Source organism: Gymnoscopelus microlampas (assembly GCF_963454915.1).
Source record: "Gymnoscopelus microlampas genome assembly, chromosome: 20".
Lineage (NCBI taxonomy): Eukaryota > Metazoa > Chordata > Actinopteri > Myctophiformes > Myctophidae > Gymnoscopelus > Gymnoscopelus microlampas.
The window spans coordinates 29,318,534-29,339,114 of NC_139957.1; the positions used below are offsets into that span (position 1 = coordinate 29,318,534).

General features: G+C 42.1%; 2 protein-coding genes across 2 annotated transcripts; both read left to right on the forward strand.

The window, feature by feature from the left end:
- Positions 1–11,267: 11,267 nt before the first annotated feature.
- Positions 11,268–15,843, forward strand: klf11b (Kruppel like factor 11b). Its single transcript, XM_084044910.1, has 4 exons — positions 11,268–11,540; positions 12,435–12,725; positions 13,368–14,367; positions 14,588–15,843. Exons 1-4 carry the CDS (start codon positions 11,496–11,498, stop codon positions 14,887–14,889), a joined length of 1,638 nt encoding a protein of 545 aa, XP_083901036.1. The 5' UTR covers positions 11,268–11,495; the 3' UTR covers positions 14,890–15,843.
- Positions 15,844–17,887: 2,044 nt separating this feature from the next.
- Positions 17,888–20,366, forward strand: dnaaf2 (dynein axonemal assembly factor 2; the record flags this gene model as incomplete). Its single annotated transcript, XM_084044600.1, has 2 exons — positions 17,888–19,381; positions 20,019–20,366. The coding sequence occupies 2 exons, from the start codon at positions 17,888–17,890 to the stop codon at positions 20,364–20,366; spliced, it is 1,842 nt and encodes a 613-aa protein (XP_083900726.1).
- Positions 20,367–20,581: the final 215 nt, after the last annotated feature.

Below are 20,581 nucleotides of genomic sequence, written 5' to 3' on the forward strand. Positions count from 1 at the left end.
TCTCAGTGAGGTCAATGTATTACACTGATGCAACAACAACTACTATGGGAATATATAGCTACTAAAGATTTATTTTAACATTTCTGCGCGTACTCACACAGAGGGTATCACTATGTACATTCACATACCAGCATATGCAATCATTTGTATTTGGTACTGTCCTGGGGCAGTGAGGGGCATTACATTACATTACAGTGTTACATTACAGGATGTAGAGCAGTTGTGTGGGAATTGGGAGGTTCCTCCTCCTTCGGGCATAATGTCGAAGTGTCCTTGAGCAAGACACTGAACCCCTAACTGCTCCCGATGAGCAGGTTTGTGCCTTGCATGGCTTCTTCCGCTGTCAGTGGAAAAAGGCACTATAAATGCAAGGCCATTTACCAATGATGTATAACATGTCAAAAACGATAATGTCACTGTGCCTGTGGTGCAGGTCTGGAACGTTGTGAAGCCTGATACTTCGTCATACGACTGTGGTCCTTGCTGAAAATAGCCGACCTACAAGCTCACAACGCGTCGCTGAGCTTGTAGATCTGCTATTGTCGGTGTGCGACACGGTTGTGCGACAAGGCATAAATTAGGCATGAGGTAGAGAGAGATTCTATCTCCATCCCAGTGCAACAGAAGAACCACACAGCTATGGCTCCAGTCCCAGCGCCTTTCCACAGGAGCAGATGTCTGGGCATCACCCATAACCCTGCTGACAGGATGCAGGCGTGACAAGACCGCCAAGCCCAGAGACGCCGTAGTGTACTGGAAGAAACCTGGCAGCAAGCTGCCGTGTCCTCAGATGTCCTCTACTGACATGAGAGTTTATCATGCCTATACTGTAGCTCTACCTGTCTCTGTGTAAGACAAATGGATTGAAACAGACAGAAACACAACAATAAATGCAGTGGTGGAAAGCAACTAAGTACATTTACTCAAGTACTGTACTTAAGTACAATTTCAAGGTACTTTTACTCGAGTATTTCCATTTCTTTCCATTGCTTTATACTTCTTCTCCACTACATCTCAGGGGCATATGTTCAACTTTTTACTTCACTACATTTATTTGTCAGCTGTAGTTACTAGTTACTTCAGATTGCTGTAATGATTAATCACATTTTTAGTAAAAAAAAATTGCAGATCTACAAGTTCACAACATGATGCAACGTGTTGTAAGCTTGTACATCGACTATTTTCTAATAGCCTAAATATAAAATAGGGTTTCATTATATTAGTCAAATAACATGACATGATTCTGAAATGGAGATTCTGTCTAAACAATACCTTTACTTTTGCTACTTTAAGTATATTCTGATGCTAGTACTTTTGTACTTTGAATTATATATATATGTAAGTATATTGAATGCAGGGATTTCACTTGTAACAAAGTATTTTTACTTTACTGTGGTAGCCTACTATTAAATTTACTTAAGTAAAGGTAAAAAAGAGACTGTTACTGTTACTGTTGGTACCAAATGAGGTCCATTTGGTACCATTTGCACACTCTCAGAGTAATTCTTTGCGTGGAGGTAAGGTATAAGGTGTCTGAAGTTAGTTACATTTTAACAGCTGGGCAATAGCCAACATTACCTGCCTGCCTCCCTGTTGCCCTTGAGTGCTAAGCCATCTGGTCTCTCCCTCTCCCCCCCTCTCTCGCACACTTTCTCTCTTTTCAGTTTCCCTCATCGCTCTTGGTTAAATGTTTGTTCTTCAGTTCCAGGCTCTGCTGGGGTAAATACGTTGTCCTCGTTTAAACTCATACAGTAGCTGTTTTTAGAGTGAAAGAGTTTAAGTAAGGCCAGAGGATATGGAAGGCTTCCAAGTCTCTGTGTTTATCTGGAATGGCCACAGCGAATCTGTCACTTTCATTTATTTGGATGTAATCATATGACTAACATGGTTAATGAGCAAAAGGGGTGGAAGAGGCTTCCGTGATAACCCCAATACTTCATTAAGTTCAGAATTGTGTTTTCTACCCTTCAAATTGGTGATTTGTGATGATATGAGTTATGATCACCCATGACACTAATATGAATGTTGAATGTTAAATGTTGAATAACATCCTCAATTGAATGTATAAAGCATATTCCATTGATTGATACAGTGTATGTTAATTCAGGGTGTCACGGTCCGCTCCGCGGGCCGTGGACTCATTGCCCTTATATGGTCGTGGACACTTTAGGCCTGTTCTTTAGGCCTGTTACAGTCCACTCCTCGGGCCGCGGACTCTGACATTATTATTTAGACCTTCCTGCCCTTATAAGGTCTTGGACTTATTAGGCCTTTGTTCTGTTCTGTACCTAGTCTGGTTATTCTGTTACTCTGTTGTTGTTGCCCTGCGTTTGTTCTGTACCTTATTTTGTAGTCTTGTTTCCTGTTCTGCTTAGTTATTGTTACCTGTCTTGTCTCACCTCCCTGTTGATTAGTCATGTTCTCCTCCTGTGTCCTCTTAGTCCCTCAGCCTATTCCTGTGTTGATTGTCTGTTGAGTTCACCTGTGTCTTATTATTTCCCTGTCTATTTAATCCCTGTGTTTGCAACCTGTCCTTGCTTGTTCATTGTATAATGTTGCGTGTTGTTACATTGTGAGTTCAGTCCCTTGCGTGTATTAATACCTTTTGAGTTAATAAACCCGTTAAACCGACCAGTTCTGCCTCTGTCTCTCCTGCGCTTGGGTCCTACACTCCGTCCTGACTCAAACCGTGACACAGGGTTCAGAACAAGCCCAGGCACCATCTCCACAGCCTATACAGTGTTAGATGATATTCTGTTGACCAAAGAAGACACATCACTGTGCAGCTGGCTGCTGGTTAAAAGCATCAGACGCTGCAGTTGATTCCTTTTTCTTACATAGACTGTGTCTCTTTGAATATGACACGATTCATCAACTCAACTTGGTTTAAAACATATCTTTCATTGAAGGCATGAGCTCAGTTCTGGGCTCTCCCTAGGCTGGCGGAGGGAGAGTAGCGCCCAGGATTACATGGCAATTGGCACTGAGTGAAAAAATGGGTTACACAATTGTGGGATTAAAATGATGATTAAAAAAACATATCTTCTACTGTAGTACTTTTTCAGTTGAGACAAAACACCCAAACATGCATCTGTATCCGAAAGAATCTAACCATTTCTTGTAATGATTGACTGAAATACTCCATAAGGAGACATGCTATTGTAATTTACTGTAAGTGCATTTGCAGTAACCGGTTCTGCTTCTTACATTAAAACCACCCTGTCCAGTGTCCCTATATATATATTTAGTTGACCAGGGTCCCCCAGGAGTCTATACTCAGTCCCCTCCTATTTCGCCAGCCAAAGCTGCCAAATGCGTCTCGTTTTGACGCATTGTGAGCTTGTAGATCAGCTATTTTCACTAAACGTTTGTTAATTTTTGCCCAACGTTTGCCTACCCCAGAATAGGGACACTAGATTTTAAGTGGTTAAGAATAACCTGTGTATTGCCTCCAAAGACATATACTGTTGATTATTTTATTGTATTGTTTTGCTGAAGAGGTCCATTATCGAGAGTGTTTCTTCATCTGTGTCATTCTGTATATGTTTCAGCATGTTTTTGGAGGATTCAGTGTGATATATATATCATTTCTCTTCAAGTAAACACTCTGGCGACCTGGCGTCCTTTTTTGGGCTTGTTATTATAGATCTACAAGCTCACACATAAGCTTGTATAGATTGCCTTTTTTATAGGGCTTTAAGTGGTTAAAAGGACCAACATGTGAGCTGCATACAGTGCACCATGGTTCAGGTTTGAACTTTGATTGCAGACGCGTCGCTAGGTCTCTACTAGGTCGGGGGCTTAGCCCCGCAGGCAACGGGCACATGCACGCGCGCTGCGCGCGCGTGCATGTGTCCCTCCTCCCGCGCGCGCGCGAAGCGCGCGCGCGCGATTTTTTTCGCGGATTTCGCGGATTAGGGTGCTTTTTTCCCCGTTTTTTGTTACTTTATTTCGGTTTTAGGGTTAGGGGTAGGGTTAGGTTAGGGTGATAGATATATAATTCCAAAAAAAAAAAAAACTTTTGATTTTTTAATTTTTAATTTTTTTTTATTGGTGGCTTTGGACAAAACATTGGTGGCTATAGCCACCGAAGCCCACCCCTAACGACGCCACTGTTTGATTGCAATCAATATTTACTGTACAGTGAGTGTGAGTGTCGTCACATTATCAAACAACTATTTGCACTTTCATGGATTAAAAAACTGAAAGCAATCTTTGACAGGCATTAGGTTTAATAACAAGTATAGCTTCATTTCTGGAGGGCATTGTAAGGAAGCCAGGTCTGAGAAGAGCATGAAAAGCATATTTTTTGTCTCACAACCAGGCTACCAGACAGTGATTATTATTCTCTCAGATTTCTGTGCATCTAACATCATAATAATACACTACAACCACACATGCCCAGACCATCTCCACGGAATTTCTCTTTGGAGCCTTCAAACCTGCCTCATGCTCCACCGTTGCCAGGACAACAGACAGCAAGTTGGCAGTTCACACGTCAGAGTGTCATAGTAACAGATTGGCTTTAGAATCCAGGGCCCACCAATCCCGATTGTTGCTTGTCGATGAATCAGGGTGTATGTACCCATGTGTAGGAGGAAGGGGGTGGGGCTTAGTATTCAGCGATGCATTATAGCTCCTGGAATGGAGGGTTCACTTAGAAAGACTGCTCATACAACAGCTAATTGGCTTTTAGCCTGAGCCATAAAGCTTGAATAAATAAATGAATGAATAATTGAACAACAATATTAAAAAGAAGAAAAACAATTGCCCTGCAATATGTTATAATTGAAAAAACATATTTCATATTTTCAGTGTTACATTACATCTTACAATAAGATGAATGGGTAAGCTGAAGGTCTCACAAACTTCTCTGTACTGTAGATTTAAACAAAAGACAAAAGCTATTTTGGAATTCACTTTGTAATATAAGCCCTCTTCCCAAAACACAATCTGACATTGAATGAGAGCCAAGTGGATCAAAGACTATTTCAGCACGGGTGGAGGATGACATCTAATCTCACTCCAACGCCAGGTACTGCATGCTTTGGCAGAGAACCAAGTGTTTGGTGTGAGGCCCTGTGATAGTGGGCATTATGTCAATATCGTCGTCGGTCAGTTGTTTATAAATGTCTCATGCTGTTTAGTGTGTCCTTTCACTACATACCAAACTGGTACAGGTTGTGCTGACACTATTGAGGTATTATTATATTGATGCAGAAACCTCTTATCTCCATATTTTAACTTTTTGTGTGTTTTTGTAAATTAATGCCCTCCTTGATCATATACAGCGTCTCAAGAGTAGCAGAATTTGAATCCTGAAAAGTAACAGTTTTGGAATTTGGACATATTAGGTTTCACCGACAGAGACGATATCATGTCATAAAGCTTGACATATACATCAACATATTTTCAGTGCTATATAATGAGTAAACTGAAGGTCTCACAAACACCACCAAGCTATTTTGGAATTGTCACATTTAATACCATATAAGCTATTTTCCATAAGAAATGTAATGTGACATTGAATAAGATGTGCCATCTAATATCACTCCAGTGCCCAGCCAGGTATGCCTTGGCAGAGGACTAGGTGATTGGTACAAGGTCCTATGTGACAGTGGGCATCACAGTCACAACAGAGGCCAATGTCATGTACAAATGTCTCATGCTGTGTCCTTTCACCTAGATACGGAACTTGTGGTGCAGACACTGTTGAGGTATTATTATTGTCTCACCTCAGAGCTTGCATCACTTCTCACTGACCCACCCACTACGTTTTCATGAAAAACAATGCCTCTGCCATTAAAACTGATCTCAAACTAATCAGGCAATAAGAGAAAGCGGTAAGATAGCAGGTACATTAGTTAGTAACTGAATACATAAATAAGGACTTGGGAAAGAGCAAAAGAACAAAATGAAAGAAAAGTATGAGAAATAAGCACAATAATGGAGAGTGAGAAACTATTCTCCACTGTAAAAGTCTGAGGGTAAATGTAACTCTGAGTGTACAAATGGAACCAAATGGACCCTTATGGGTCTGTACCTTGGGAGTATACAAATGGAACCAAATGGACCCCCTGTGACTGGGTCCATTTGGTTCCATTTGTATGCTCAAGAGTTAAATTAACACTCAGGATTTCACTGTGTATGAGCATTCCAGGGAGCCTGTTCTGTAGATTATTTTTCTCTGGTGTCCTTTCACCCAGATGTCAGCCTCCAGTAATGATGAGGATGAGTGGGTTGCTGAGGCCAGTGTTTTCCAGGGATAAAAAAATGGTTCTCAAATTATTCTGAAGAAATTCATATCAGATGTCTATATGTTAGCCTAACGAAAACAAAACATGCAGTATATAGATTGAATATAACTGGTTTGTGTGACATTGCATTCACAGAATAGTCAATAATAAACAGTTTTAAGTCTCAAGAAAATCATGACGTACTGTATGTGCTTATCAATGAATACTGCAGGATTTCTAAGAAACCTCTTTATCACTGAGGCTGTCTGTGTATGCACTGTAAACAAGTGTTAATGTACTGTAACTCGGAGTTAAATTAACAGTTTCTCTGTATGTTGGATACTTAAATGTTTGCATGTCCACAACACAGACAAAGTAAGACTGATACTTCCCTCATCATTTTAGATGTTTAGTTCACTTACCAATATTCCATAAATTTTGTTGTCTCTCGATAGACAATCAATTTCAAATGTTTCTAATAAATAACATGAATTATTAGTTTTAATGATTATTATTATTAGTCGTAGTTGTATTGCTGCTGCTCATTATCTGAATATTCTGATTTGTGTTTTACTGTGACTAATAAAGGTAAATCTGAAGTGGGGTTATACTGTGTATAATTTATTTTAGGACACATCCGTACCTTTACTTTGAGAGGGCACTTATGGGGTAGAATATACATGACACTCAACATTGTCCACATATCAGAGAAGAGGGACCGTCAGTGTAATATGGTCCTAAGGTGCCATAGGTGGTATATTTAACCTCGCTGTGACCACTCCTCCTTTTTTGAACTCCTCTCCAAGAGTTCCTTCATTTAGGGGAGTTGGCAACCCTGGGGAGGTGTGTATGCGTAGACCCAGATAGGACCAGCGTAACCTTTCCTCCAGATTCCCTGGCTGAGTTGACGCGGACTGCCCCACTTATATCACAAACAGCCTGCTGTACTGAGGCCTCGCCTGCATGTCTGCATGCTCACTTGTTTCCTCTTAACTCCTCGCTAACTGCTGGCACTGAAACGACATTGCTAAAGCTCCCAGCCCTCCTTGCCTCCCTGAGGTCATGCTTGTGTGAGTCATATTGGGGCACGGCCCGGCTGCCACGGCCAGCCCGACACACCTGCCACAACTCCCAACTGCTGCAGGCAGTCTGCAAGGAAATAGAGCAATGGATATAAGACAGACATACGTGGATTGGTGGGCATAGGAACACAAAGCTCTGATTGGAACATTAATGTGTAATCGTGAAAATTTGCATTGTGTCAAAGATGAACGTGGCCAACAAACCCTAATATTTTAAAATCATATATATATATATATATATATATAAAATTGTGATGCTGGGAATTTTGGTAGAGCTATTTCCTTTGTTCAAATGCAACTAGTGATGTAACAGCATATGTAGGTCAAGAAGACAGACTGATTTGCATTCTGACATGCACTTGTGGTCAGAGTTATGAAACTAGCAAGGTGCACTCAGTAGAGTGCAAGTTTCTACCAGGATGCATGCCCCCCCCCCAATCTTTCAGTCTATCTCTGGGCCATGTGATGACAATGTTATGGGAGTTGTGTGCGTGTGGATGAAAAGTCATGTGGTGGGAGGAAAGGGATATAATAAAGGACTGTCATTACAGCATTATATCGCAACCAGAGTGACAGGTGTGACCAGTTATTTAACCAAACAAGTTAAATGAGAGCACATTCAGGGTCATGGTACAATGATATATGGTTTTGAATAACCCTGTAGTGCAACATCATCCAATGAGATATCTGAACTGAATTTACTACAATATGTGGCAGCTTTTTGACATGCTGACAAATGGTATTGAATACATTAGTCCACTATACCAATGATGTGTCGCCAAGCTGCCCATTGTGTTGCCAAAAATATGCCTCACAGTAGTAAGCACCTGACCATCATGAAGCGACTGGTTAAGAGGCAAGTACATACATGAAAAGTTTATACCATTATTATTCTCAACATGAATATGTGGATGAGTGAATGAATAAAGTAGTGTACTGGGCTGAAAAGACTTAAATGCTTTCAACCTGGCATCACTATTTTCAAAAATATTCAAAAACAGCACATCTACAAGCTAACAACATCATGTCACAATGTGATGCACTGTGAGCTTGTAGATCGGCTGTGTGACACATCATACAACAAAGCATAAAATACGGCTTAAGACTATAGGCCAAACATAAAGAAGATTAAAATACAGAAATGAATTATTAGCACATTGCTGCACAAGGATATTATCACCTGTATAATTATACAGTTTAAACATTTCATTATTTAACTTTTTTAGAACTTCTAGTGCATATGGGAGATAAATGCTAGATATTATGACATGAACCATTGCAGAGGCAGAGCTACAGATGTGTGCAGAGAGATAAAAGAGAGAGTGAGACATGGCAGGGTAAATGTTTTTCTTAAGCTGATAGTTCTTAACAACTTGTCTTAAACCCTATCCTTTGTTGAGTGTATATTAAAGAAAGAGCCTTGTTTTTCAGCCACTACCAAAGACGGTGGGAGAAACCAAGACTTTCAAACTTTGATAGATTTCCTGTATCTGTGTGACGTGGGTTTAGGAGACCAGAAGTCACACTCTCGTGAGATCAGGCAACTCTGCTCATGTGAGATCTGATGTTGACGTGGAGTGACCGCACCCACATACATGTAGTGTACCATTTTGTACTAGTGGTGAGGCATGGGATTGGCTACCTTGGGATTATATCATGGATCTCTGCTGCTATCCTTGGTGGATGTGACATTCCTTGAATGCTTGCCCCTGTGATATGCATCATGGGAAATGTAGGAGCAGAATGGCTGGAACAGACAGAAAGGGATTTTCTCTGTTAATATGAGTTGTAGTTAGGGCATTTACCGTACAACTGAATTGCAATAGTTGTCGAATATTAGTCGACTAGTCAACTAGTTGTGGAGATATATCATATTTCTTTCATCCAACAACAGTAGACATTTCTCATCAAAAACGTCTCAGACACAACCAGTAAAGCATTAAATAATGTAGATGGACAGACCTGGGTGTAAACCAGTGCGATTTAAGGAGTCATGTCTGCTGTTTGAGCCCCCCTGAAGGCACAACATCATGACTATGATTTGTTTGTCGACAATTACCCATTCATGTATATTAAGAGAACAATTGTTTCAGGTCCCACAGCTGCATAATCTGCCGTGATGCCCTGATCTATAAAAACAATTATAAAATAATATTAATAACAATTCAAATTATAATTTAAAGAAATTCTCAACTAGTTTGACTACTGCCACAGACTAGTGGTTATAGTAGTCTACTAGTTGGTGAACCCCCTAGTTGTAGTGTGAATATTGTTTAAATAGACTATGATGATGACTATAAACAATAAACTGACATGTACATAAACTTTCAAAATGACCCTTTTACTCCTGTCATTGCAGTCACATTACATAGTATGCAATACAAAACAAAGGACCCACAGTGGATATCAGCATGTATGTTGTCTTTTTGAAATAATATTTTCAACTAGAGAACTATAGTGGGATCAGTTTGGCCTCAGTTCGCCTATAGCATGTTGTGTCAATTGAAAACATGTTTCTGTTTGAGGCTTTAAAGGCATGCATTGTGCAAACTCACTGTAAAGCCAAGTGTCATAATAATAAATCAATCAAAAGATGATTATTGTAGATAGACTGCATGGACAAAAACAAGTGAGGATGGCTCCACCCTTGGCTTGAATTCCTTGAAAGATGGTTACATCCCCCAAATTGTCATACATTATATTCGAGACCAAAAAAAAGGGTTGAGGGATGTAGGGAGCTATAGGTCCAGGCCTGGCAACAATACAAAGGATCCCTTTGAGTGATTTATGATGTTTTTGCATACTATTGTAAATTATTGTTTGTCTTTAAATGTTTAGATGAATTGAATACACAGGACCCCAATGGAATCAAGCCATAGAAGTGCTTTCTTGGGTTTATCCTTTTAGCATCCTTTTGTATGGAACTGCACCTCTGTGCTTTTTTTCCTCCAAACTGTTAATTAAGTATTCAATCAATCAAAATCAGTTGACAACATACGTTTTTATTTTACTTTATCATAACTGCTCAGCATTTCCTTACATTTTAATCAAATATTATGAACGTAATCATAATATCATGTCCCACTGGTGAGTGTGGCGTTAACCTTTTTCAGACTCGTGGAATGCTAGTAAATAGTTATTTGAGCATTGCTCCACACCGCCATGGTGACCCATGCTATTTCACATGATTCTGAATGACAATGAGGCGCGACAAGAAAGGAGATAAAAAGTAGCCTATATCTTCTCAGCCTTTTTTTGTTTTGTTTGTTTCACCTAAACCTTTAAACGTGTCTCGTGAAGAGCTAAAACGAGAACAATAAGCGGTTGTTGATCTGCAGCTTCCCTGCTAAAAAAGTAACGACGCAGCATGGCCAAAAAAAATAACACGAGCACAACCCGCGGCCGGGTTCCCTTCCCTTAGCTCGGCACTGAGGCGACCTTTCGCCTAGTTCTCCGGCTCCCAGTTCATCGGGTTTACCCTGACACTGGTGACTCCCACAGCACGCCCACCACCGTTGCCAGGTTGTGCGAGAGAAACAAGCAGAGCAAAAACACGAGCACTTTAAACCTACATGCCTCGGATATTTGAAGACTTTGAAGAAAATAGCCGATCTACGAGCTCACAACGCGTCGCGATGCGACGCGTTGCGAGCTTGTAGATCTGCTATTTTCCAAGAAAGCTTGGAATAAAATGTGGAATGTTTGGAACGTTTTTGAAACGTAAAGCAACTCTACAGAACAAGAAGCCCAAAGTCGCTTATAATAAGCCGAGTTTCGCCGACATGGCAACACCGACGCCCACCAACAGCCACGCACCCCGCTTCCTCCAACCGCCCGGCGACCATGCACTGTTCACGCGTTGTCTCCTCTCCCATTGGCCGGACGCCTCGCACACATTTGTGTTTCATTGGTGGCATGTTGCCACCCGCCGGTGTGTGTGTTGTGAGTTTTGTTTTCCTTTCCCTCCTCCCCATGTTTTACACACAGCTGAGAGAGAGAGAGAGAAAGAGAGAGAGAGCCGAACCACTAGACCCAGACCCGCACAGTCACTGAGAAACCACTTCAACCCAATCAGGTTCTTCTCACTGACCGCAGGCAGGACTACTGTCTGGTAGCAAGACCTGGTTCTTTGTTCCATAGTGGCTCTTCTGACGGGGAAAAGTGAGATACTTCCTCAATGCCTTCGCGGAAATTCATAGAGATGGCATCAGACTCGTATGGGGTAAGATTCATTTAAAATGCGTTGTTCTTCAGACTTGCGTCTTTGTTTTCGCGTCAGTCCAGTCGGTGGCGTTGAGTTGCGTGGCTTGTTGTTTCAGTGCGCCTGTGAAATTGTTATCATGATGTAACGTTACGTTAACCTGTTTAGTATACAATATGTGCAATAATATGTGGGGAATCCACAGCATCACCCTTGATTTGAGTGTAACATGACATTTCTGTGATTTAAGAAGGACAAAAGTATTAGATTCTAGTCAGTTTTCTTTCTCATCATCAGAACAGGTGATAATAATATAAGATCTAATATAATTTTCATTTAAATGTATGCCGCATGGGTTAGAAATTAGTATAACTGCAAGAAACATTGTTGTTTCACTTATTGAAGTTTGAGTGGATGACCAGTTAAACTTTTTTTTTTACTAGCATTTGAAAATATAAAACAAAAGTTGTTGTTGCATAGCCTACTTCCTGATGCAAACCCTCCTTTATGGGGATTTCACATGGCTCATCTTGGGAGCACGTCACTCTGTGGTCTATATTTGGCAATGGGAGGTGTCTTGGCTCTGAGCCAAAGGCAAAGCAAGCTGGGGTGGGGTGTAGTTTCTCCCCCCCCCCCCCCCCCCCCCCCCCTTAAGTCCCTTACTGGCAAGGCTGTGCGGCTTCGCCCCAATAAAGTCAAAACACTTAAGCAGTGACTAAGGTGGATGAGTGGGAAAAATAAATGATTTCCTAGTCGTTCTTTTTAATGAAACAGAATGCTTGTCTGGCATTTGTGAGATGTCAAGCTTTAAGCCAATACCGATTCCAGCATAACACACAGATGTTTGAACTGACCATAACAACCCAACACCACACATTTGTAATATGTTCTAACCGTTATCTGATTTCCCTGCAGGCAGAACCTATGGACCCCTGTGGATCCTACTTGAAGAGAAGAAGACATGACAGTGAGCAGTCTATCTCCAGTGGAGCGAGCAACAGTTCCTCCAGTCTGGAGTACACAGACCTAGAGGCAGCTGAAGCCCTGGTGTGTATGAGTTCCTGGGGTCAGGAGCCATTCCTCAGTGGCCACAGACCGAACCCCTGCAAGCCCAGACCCCTCACCCCAGCTTCAGACTCTTGTGACTCCCTGCTACCCACAGAACTTCCAGAACCCCCCAAGGACTTTGTCTCTCTTTCCTCCCTGGTAAGAGACTAAATACAATCTGGACCGATAGAGCGGTGCTTCATGTGTCAGGACTCTGCATTTAGAGAAATTATGGAGTTGCACCTTCCATAATAAGATAGATGGATGGATGGATAGATGGATAATAGCTGGGATATTGAAATGGGGGGGCTACACTCATGAAATAGCCTACTTGGCAAATTAGTAAACATACTTGGGACCCAGGCTTTGTCAAGTGAACCCCATGGCCTTGGAACTCTAAAACACTCTTTATCTGTTTGCTTATGTGTTTGGTGAAAGCATTGGGTTTGCCGTTTATGATGGGTGACCTGGACAGGTGGGAGGTAATGTAGCTTGATAAGCGACAAGTTACAGTAAAGGTGGTTTGGACTTCACCCAGAACTCCTCCTCTCAGCTGTGGGGGTTATCAATATCAGAGTTTATAACTCAGAAAGTGGCCATTAGGTTTCTGTGTATATACTGGGTTTCTTATCTCTATAAACAACACTACTGTGAAAGCCAAAGAAAGAAAACGGTCGCATAATTGAGTTCTAAAATGTTAATGTAGCAGCAGTACAGCCAAGTTGTTATGCATCAGTGATTTTCCTATATGAATCTTTCTCACGAGGCTTCTTCATCTGTCTCTCTCTCTATTTTATCCAGTGTATGACTCCCCCGCACAGCCCCACCTTCACTGAGACCTCCAGCTCTGCCCACCAGCCCAGCACCTCCCCGACAGGCAGACCGAGCTCCAGTTTGGCCGCATCCTCACATCGCTGTGGGTCTGGGGTCCAGCGACACGCCCTGTCCCCTATCGCTGAGAGGACCCCTCCCCTCCCCATTCCATCACAGCCCTGCAGGGCGATGGCGACCAGTGTCATTCGCCACACCGCAGACAGCACCCCCTGCCAGCACCGCATTCCAGTGGCCCCCACTCCAGAGAAACACAGAGACACAGTAACGGCTGAGCCGATCTGCCAGCAACAACAGCAGCAGCAACGTATGGTAAAGATGGAGCGAATTACCACACCGCCATCTCCTCCTGCCCCTTTCACACCTACAATACAAGTCATGCAGACTTGTACTGCACAGGCCAATCCCTCGCAGGCCTGTAAGGACTTCACTGACCCCACTCCCATCAACACCCAGCGACTAAACAGCCCACCCACTCCCATTCACACAACCCTCTCACCACCTCCAGTAACAAGCCCGCAAATCTTCTGCCAGATGTTCCCTGTCAGCAGCCATTCAGGCATAATCTCAGCCTTTATCCCTTCTGCGGTTCAGACCTCCAGTGCTGGGGTGAGAACCACCACCACCACTACAGCCATTCTACCCCAGCCTCGCTCCGCCAGTGGCATCCCCGTCCAGCAGTCACTCATTATGGGCTCAGCAGTACCCCAGGGCACAGTGATGCTGGTTCTGCCTCAGTCCTCTGTCTCTCAGGCCTCACACTGCCCACAGACTGTCATGACCCTGGGCAATACCAAACTGCTACCTCTGGCCCCAGCCCCGGTCTATGTGCCAGCAGGGCCCTGCGGTGCCACAGTTGTTGCCAAGATGGACTTCTCCCGTAGGAGGAACTATGTGTGCAACTTCCCGGGCTGCAGGAAGACGTACTTCAAAAGTTCCCACCTCAAGGCCCACCTTCGAACACACACAGGTGAGTCTTGACAGCGTATCACAGGGCTTCCGTGCCAAAGAGAGTAGAAGTGACTGATCCTGATGATCATATTATGAGTAATGCTGATGTGTCTTATTCTTGGTAGGATGAGAATGAACTCATTTTGTCTCAGAACAGGCACAACAACCATTATTGTTTGTGACTCTGCAATGACTCACTTGCTGACTCACTTGCTGATTTTTCTCTCGTGCTTCCTTAGGTGAGAAGCCTTTCAGCTGTAGCTGGGACGGCTGTGACAAGAGGTTTGCCCGCTCCGATGAGCTGTCACGGCACAGGCGAACGCACACAGGCGAGAAGAAGTTTGTGTGTCCAGTCTGTGACAGACGATTTATGCGCAGTGACCACCTGACCAAACACGCCCGCCGTCACATGACCACAAAGAAGATTCCTTCCTGGCAGGCTGAGGTTCGCAGCCTCAACAAAATCGCCACGGGAAAGGTGACCTCTTCGAAACCTGCCCTCGCCACACTTGGCATGCTGGTACCTGCTGCTTCCAACTAAACAATGAACTCTCATCCTTAAACAACCTACCTACGCCCAAGTTACCACAGGGACTTACTAGGTAGCAGCTAAGCACACATGGCTGCTGCTGTTTTACTCATGGAAAAAAAACATGCACTGGACTCATTTTTCCTCTACTGCTTATTTTGTACATGAATCTTTTTTTTCTCAAGATGTTTTTCTGTTTACTTTCATATAATGGATAAAATGTATGCACTCTTTTGCCAAAGCCTTTGTATGAAGTCTGTCTTACACATTTCAACCTCTGTCCCCAAATTCCCCCATGCCCCCAACCCTCCTTTTTTGTACTGATATTGGAATTAGTGTACAGTATGTCTATGTGAATGTATTGCGTGTTGTGCTATGAAATGCATTTATCTGTCAAATCTGGGGAAAACATGCAACATAATGTAAAAGTGGATATTAATCAGCATTATTATGATTATACACTACTGTCTAACTTTTGATATTTAATACATATTTGTAATAAATAAAAAAATAAGAAGACACACACAACACATGTGTTTTTGTCCATTCTTGGTTTGTGACTTGACCATTCCGGTAAAGTCATCAAATCCAGGAAAGCTAATACATCATTGAAAATACGGGATGCAGGTCCAGTCAGCGCTACTTGCTAGTCATCTTGTGCTGAAATGGGAGTTGAGTGGGGCCGTACCACATCCTGTGTGCGCGTCACGTTGTGTAACCCTCCATCCCTCCCTCTTATGGTCAGCTGAAACGTCCCGCTGAATGTGCTGACTGGCCCCTGGGCAGTTTCCTGTTGGGTGAATGAATTTTGACTATGATGAAAGCTCTTCAGTTGAAACCACTAGGGGGATATTCACCCTCAGCTAAACTCTTATTTCAGAAGGAGCCAGGACAGACAAAGGGGTCTTTTTCTCTATAAACGCTCCTCAAGATTATCTGTTTGTTTAGTACAGTCCAACTGTCTAATCTCAATCTCAAATCCAAACAAATGGAGAACGAAATAGGAGTTTTACTAAAAGGGTATTATACAGAGCCCCGGAGGGATATATTATGGGCACAAAATCAATAAAATATGAATTCTACTCTATAAAAAATGTTTTGATTTCTGACTTGAAAATGGAAAATATGTTTTACAGGATTATTCCAGTCTACACCATAGAAATGATGGTGGGTTCGATTGATTGATTGAATAATTTATTAGGCAAAAAATGTAAAACAGCACAGTTACATTTAAAAATACTTTGTCTAACAGGTCCGTTCATAAAAGTCCTTGCGGACTTGTTTCCAATGAAGCCTTCCAATGAGGCTTTCTTCATTAATGAGTGTAATATAGTTAATATTACACTCATCCATATTCAACATTCTCATAAAGCTGAAAGCAGCTTTATTCAATTAGGCTGTTTTCTTTTAGACAGTGCACATGCCCACCCTCCTTAGTCATCATTACCCTAAAACAGTGGTTTGGAAAATGAGGACCAACTTATGCCATCACTTTTCCCCTCATCTCATTGTGAGCATACTGTGGCGCTCACATTCTCACAAACACATAATAAGTCTCCGAACCAGACATTTCTAGGTCATGTTACGTAATTATAATGGAACCGAATGGAAGAGGTTAACCAAGGACACATTTTGACGTACTGTGTATTCTACAAAAAAAAACAAAAAACAAAAAATCACAAGGCAGGCATGCCAGGCAACTTCAAGCGTCGTTTGTGAATGTTATTTCGACCTATCCTTGCTTTTCTTTTTTGCAGGACTTACGTTTTTGCTAAATCTAAAAAGAAAAGTATAGATTGCTCTGCTTTTGCACGCACGCACCGCGCGCGCGCACACTCCGCACACACGCGCGCGCGCGCACACACGCACACACACACACACACACACACACACACACACACACACACACACACACACACACACACACACACACACACACACACACACACAGCACGCACGCACGCACACACACACACACACACACACACACACACACACACACACACACACACACACACACACACACACACACACACACACACACACACACACACACACTTATATAGGATATGTGGTTGGAGGACCTCTTTACTTGTACAGGTATTATAGTGTGATTAGCATAGAGCACCGCAATTTAAAATGAAAGTTCATGCTTTTGTTGTATTATATGAAATGTGAATAATAAAGGATTCAAAATGTTAAAATTATCGACTAACACCATAGAGGTATAATATAGACTAACACTCCTTCCAATGAGAGTGTGAGAAATATCAACTGTCGGGGGGTGCGACCAATCAGGTGTCTTCCTGGATACCCTCCCCTTTGCCTTACTGACCGACATCCTCCATCTGGCTGGTTGCCACATAGGGTTGCCATGCCTGTAGCGGGAAACAGCGACATCTGGTGGGAAGCAAAAATAGTAAACCATACGCAGTGATGGAAGAAGTACTCACAATTGTTTTACTTAAAGAAAATGTATCAATACTGCCATGTAGAAATACTCTGTTACAAGTAAAATTCCAGTATTCAAAATGTGCTTGAGTAAAAGTACAAAAGTATTGGCATCAAAATATACTTAAAGTACCAAAAGTAAAAGTACTCATCGTGCAGACTGTTTTATTCTATATGCATTTACGGGTGTTTTTCGTACTAAAAACTATAAAAACTATTAAATGTAATGTATTCAACGTGCTCCAGCCAGCCAGGTCTGGAGCGAGTGATGAGTTACGTTTCTCGGGGGAAGACCTTTTACGTTGCAAAGACGCTGTCTTGTTGCCATGGTTACATTAACATCACTTTGCAGAGAGAGCAGAGCGTCAGCAAACGATCGTCGTTTTGAAACTTAAGTAAACATCAACGTAATAATGGGATTTTTGTTTTGTTTTATATATATAATTGACTAAAACCAGCGTGCAACAGTTAGCGTGGTAAACTTCATTTCTTGTCTGTTTGCTATTTTCTTTTACATTTGGAAAATAACGTCTAGCCTACGGGTTTCCTCTGCACCACCATGGAGTTCGGGGAAAAGTTAAAGGAACTTAATATGACAGGGGACGAAATCGACAGATTCACGAAGGCTTTCAGAGACGAGAAGTTCAAAGGAATGTTGCTTGATTACGCTCGAGAGTTGTCAGACCCCGATAACAAGAAAAAATACGAGGAGGAAATCAAACTGTTGGAACAGGAGAGAGGAAACGACATTGATTTTATCCACGTGGAACCATTTAGAGTTCTCAGGACAAGTATGAACGGCAATCAGAAGTGCTTCATCAACATCTGTGGCAGCGAAAAAATTGGAAAACCTGAATTTAAATGGGGAGTGACAGAGGACGGCCGGAGGGGGCAGCATTGGTCCCTACCCCACAGTTTGACCCCTGGAAGACCAGACAGAGATCCAAAGGGAAACAAGTTCATGGTCTATGATGTTGTGTTCCACCCTGACAGTATTCACCTCGCTAGCAAGGACAAACGGTTCATGAGCATGGTGGCCAACACAGCCATTCAGGGTATCCAAGAGAGTTTCACAGTGAGTCTTGACGAAAAGAACACGAGAGAGTTGAAAATCAAGTACAAAGGTAGTCCTCAGCCTTGTGTGATTCGAAAACCCATTCCTGGCTTTGTACAAAAGGAGCCCTCAACACAGTCTGACCCGCTTGCTTTTCCATACCCTGGAAAAAACCCTGCCACAGCCACGACTGAGTCAACAGAGGCTCCCAGGACAAAAGTAAATGACACAAAACCCAAGACTCTCCACATCCAACCACAGGCACCCAACTACACATTAAAATACAGGTCGTTCATTGACCTGCAGGACTTCAGGTGTTCCCGAGACTCAGGCCAGAGTCCCAGGCCCAAGGAAATAGTTGTCACTGTTGACATGCCCTTACTTAAATCAGCCAGGGATGCTAACTTGGAGATAAATAATAAAACCCTACTGCTGGAGTCCAACAGACCAGCCTATAGACTGGAGCTCCCCTTAGCATACCCTGTGGATGAAGATAAAGGCGAAGCCAAGTTCAACAAACAGAAAGGACAGCTCACCATCACACTGCCTGTTTTGCCTTCAAACGAGACTTTTAATTTTTCTCAAACTGTAAGTGACTGCGAGACAGAGGACAAATGGAATGAGCAAGAGAAAGAAGGTGAGAAAGATGAAATTGCTGAAAGTGAAGAGAGAGATGGTGAGATATGTGACCAGGCAGCACAGCACAAAGACGTCTGCGGTAGAGTTTCCCAAGGAGACGATGCTGTCCATCATATAGGTATGTCTACTGAAGAGGGAAACACAGAAGCTGTTGATGGGAACATCAATGTAAAGCAGCCCATCTCAAACCTGAGCAATGATGAAGATATGGCTGAACAGTCCAGTTGCATAGAGGATGAGAGAAGAGAAAGTTCAGAGTCCGATGATTCCGAGTCAAATGACTTCATGAAAATTTCAGAGGGCAATGAAGAGACTGTGGTCACAGCAGAGAAAGATGCTTCAAATGGAAGTCTGAATAAGGTGGGTGATAGCAAGTTTAAATAAGTAACATCAGTTAGGTTGACTCAAAGGCAGTGGTGAAAAATTACTATTTGTATAAGTAATACAGCAATGTAGAAACACTGTTACAAGTAAAAATGTACTTGAGTACAAGTACAAAAGTATTGGCATCAAAATAGACTTAAAGTACCCATTATGCAGAATGTCCCGTTTCACAAGTTGTATGTTTAAAATGTATACAAATCTTTTGAAAATAGCAGCTCTACAAGCTCACGTGTTGCTTTGTGAGCTTGTGAGAACGTTTAAATAGGGGTGAAGTGGTTAATGTATGTTTTGTAATAATAATAATCCAAATCTGCTGAAAGTAACTAGTAACTTAAGTCTTCAAATAATTGTAGTGGAGTAAAAGCACAATATTTGTCTCTGAGATGTAGTGGGAGTACAAGTAAGAGTATAGAAAATTGGAAATATTCAGTAAAAGTACCTCAAAATTGTACTAAAGTACAGTACTTGACTAAATGTACTTAGTTATTTTCCACCACTGCTTAAAGGGGTATGAAGTTAGGAACACAAACATGGCAGTGAACTTTGCTTTGCTCCATCCATTATTGCATGCAGTATTATAATCCTAAAAGTGCCTTCTGTTTATTCATTATAGGTGGAAACACAGGCATCGCTTATGAATCAGATATCGAGTGAAACCCAAATGGCCCAAATGGCTGTAGCTGTGTCTGCCACGGCGCAGGGCCCAGACCACAGCATCCAAACTGAAGATGGCAGCATGTCCCTGGTAACGGAGATCAGAGAGATGCCTGTTGAGGAAGAGGATGTTGATGAAGATGACCTGCCGCGAGAGCAGACTTTCCCATCCCCAGACTGCAACAGGAAGCCCCCACCAACCTTGTTGAGAGAAACCAATGAGGATGGAGAGGAGACGGTCATCAGTGATCATTCCACATCTGCTGGAATCACCTTCCAAAATTCCTTGTTGTATGAACTAGACTGACTTATTTAAAAGAAAACTGCCTTCTCTGTCTTCCCATTTATTAAAATGCTGTCTGCTGTCAAAGATAACCAATAATGCTTATTATATAACAATCATAATTGTTATATACAGTATAATTTGTGTTTCCAACTTTGAGGCTATCGCTTTTAAGCTACATTGTTATTTGTTAACAAGAATATAATCTAATTTATATTATGTAGTGCTGGTAATATCAG

Bases quoted from the DNA above. Each gene is read 5' to 3' on its own strand.
- klf11b (XM_084044910.1), top strand. From the start codon at position 11,496: ATGCCTTCGCGGAAATTCATAGAGATGGCATCAGACTCGTATGGG. The intron at 12,726-13,367 runs GTAAGAGACTAA...TATTTTATCCAG, and splicing joins TTGTCTCTCTTTCCTCCCTG to TGTATGACTCCCCCGCACAG. The intron at 14,368-14,587 runs GTGAGTCTTGAC...GTGCTTCCTTAG, and splicing joins CCACCTTCGAACACACACAG to GTGAGAAGCCTTTCAGCTGT.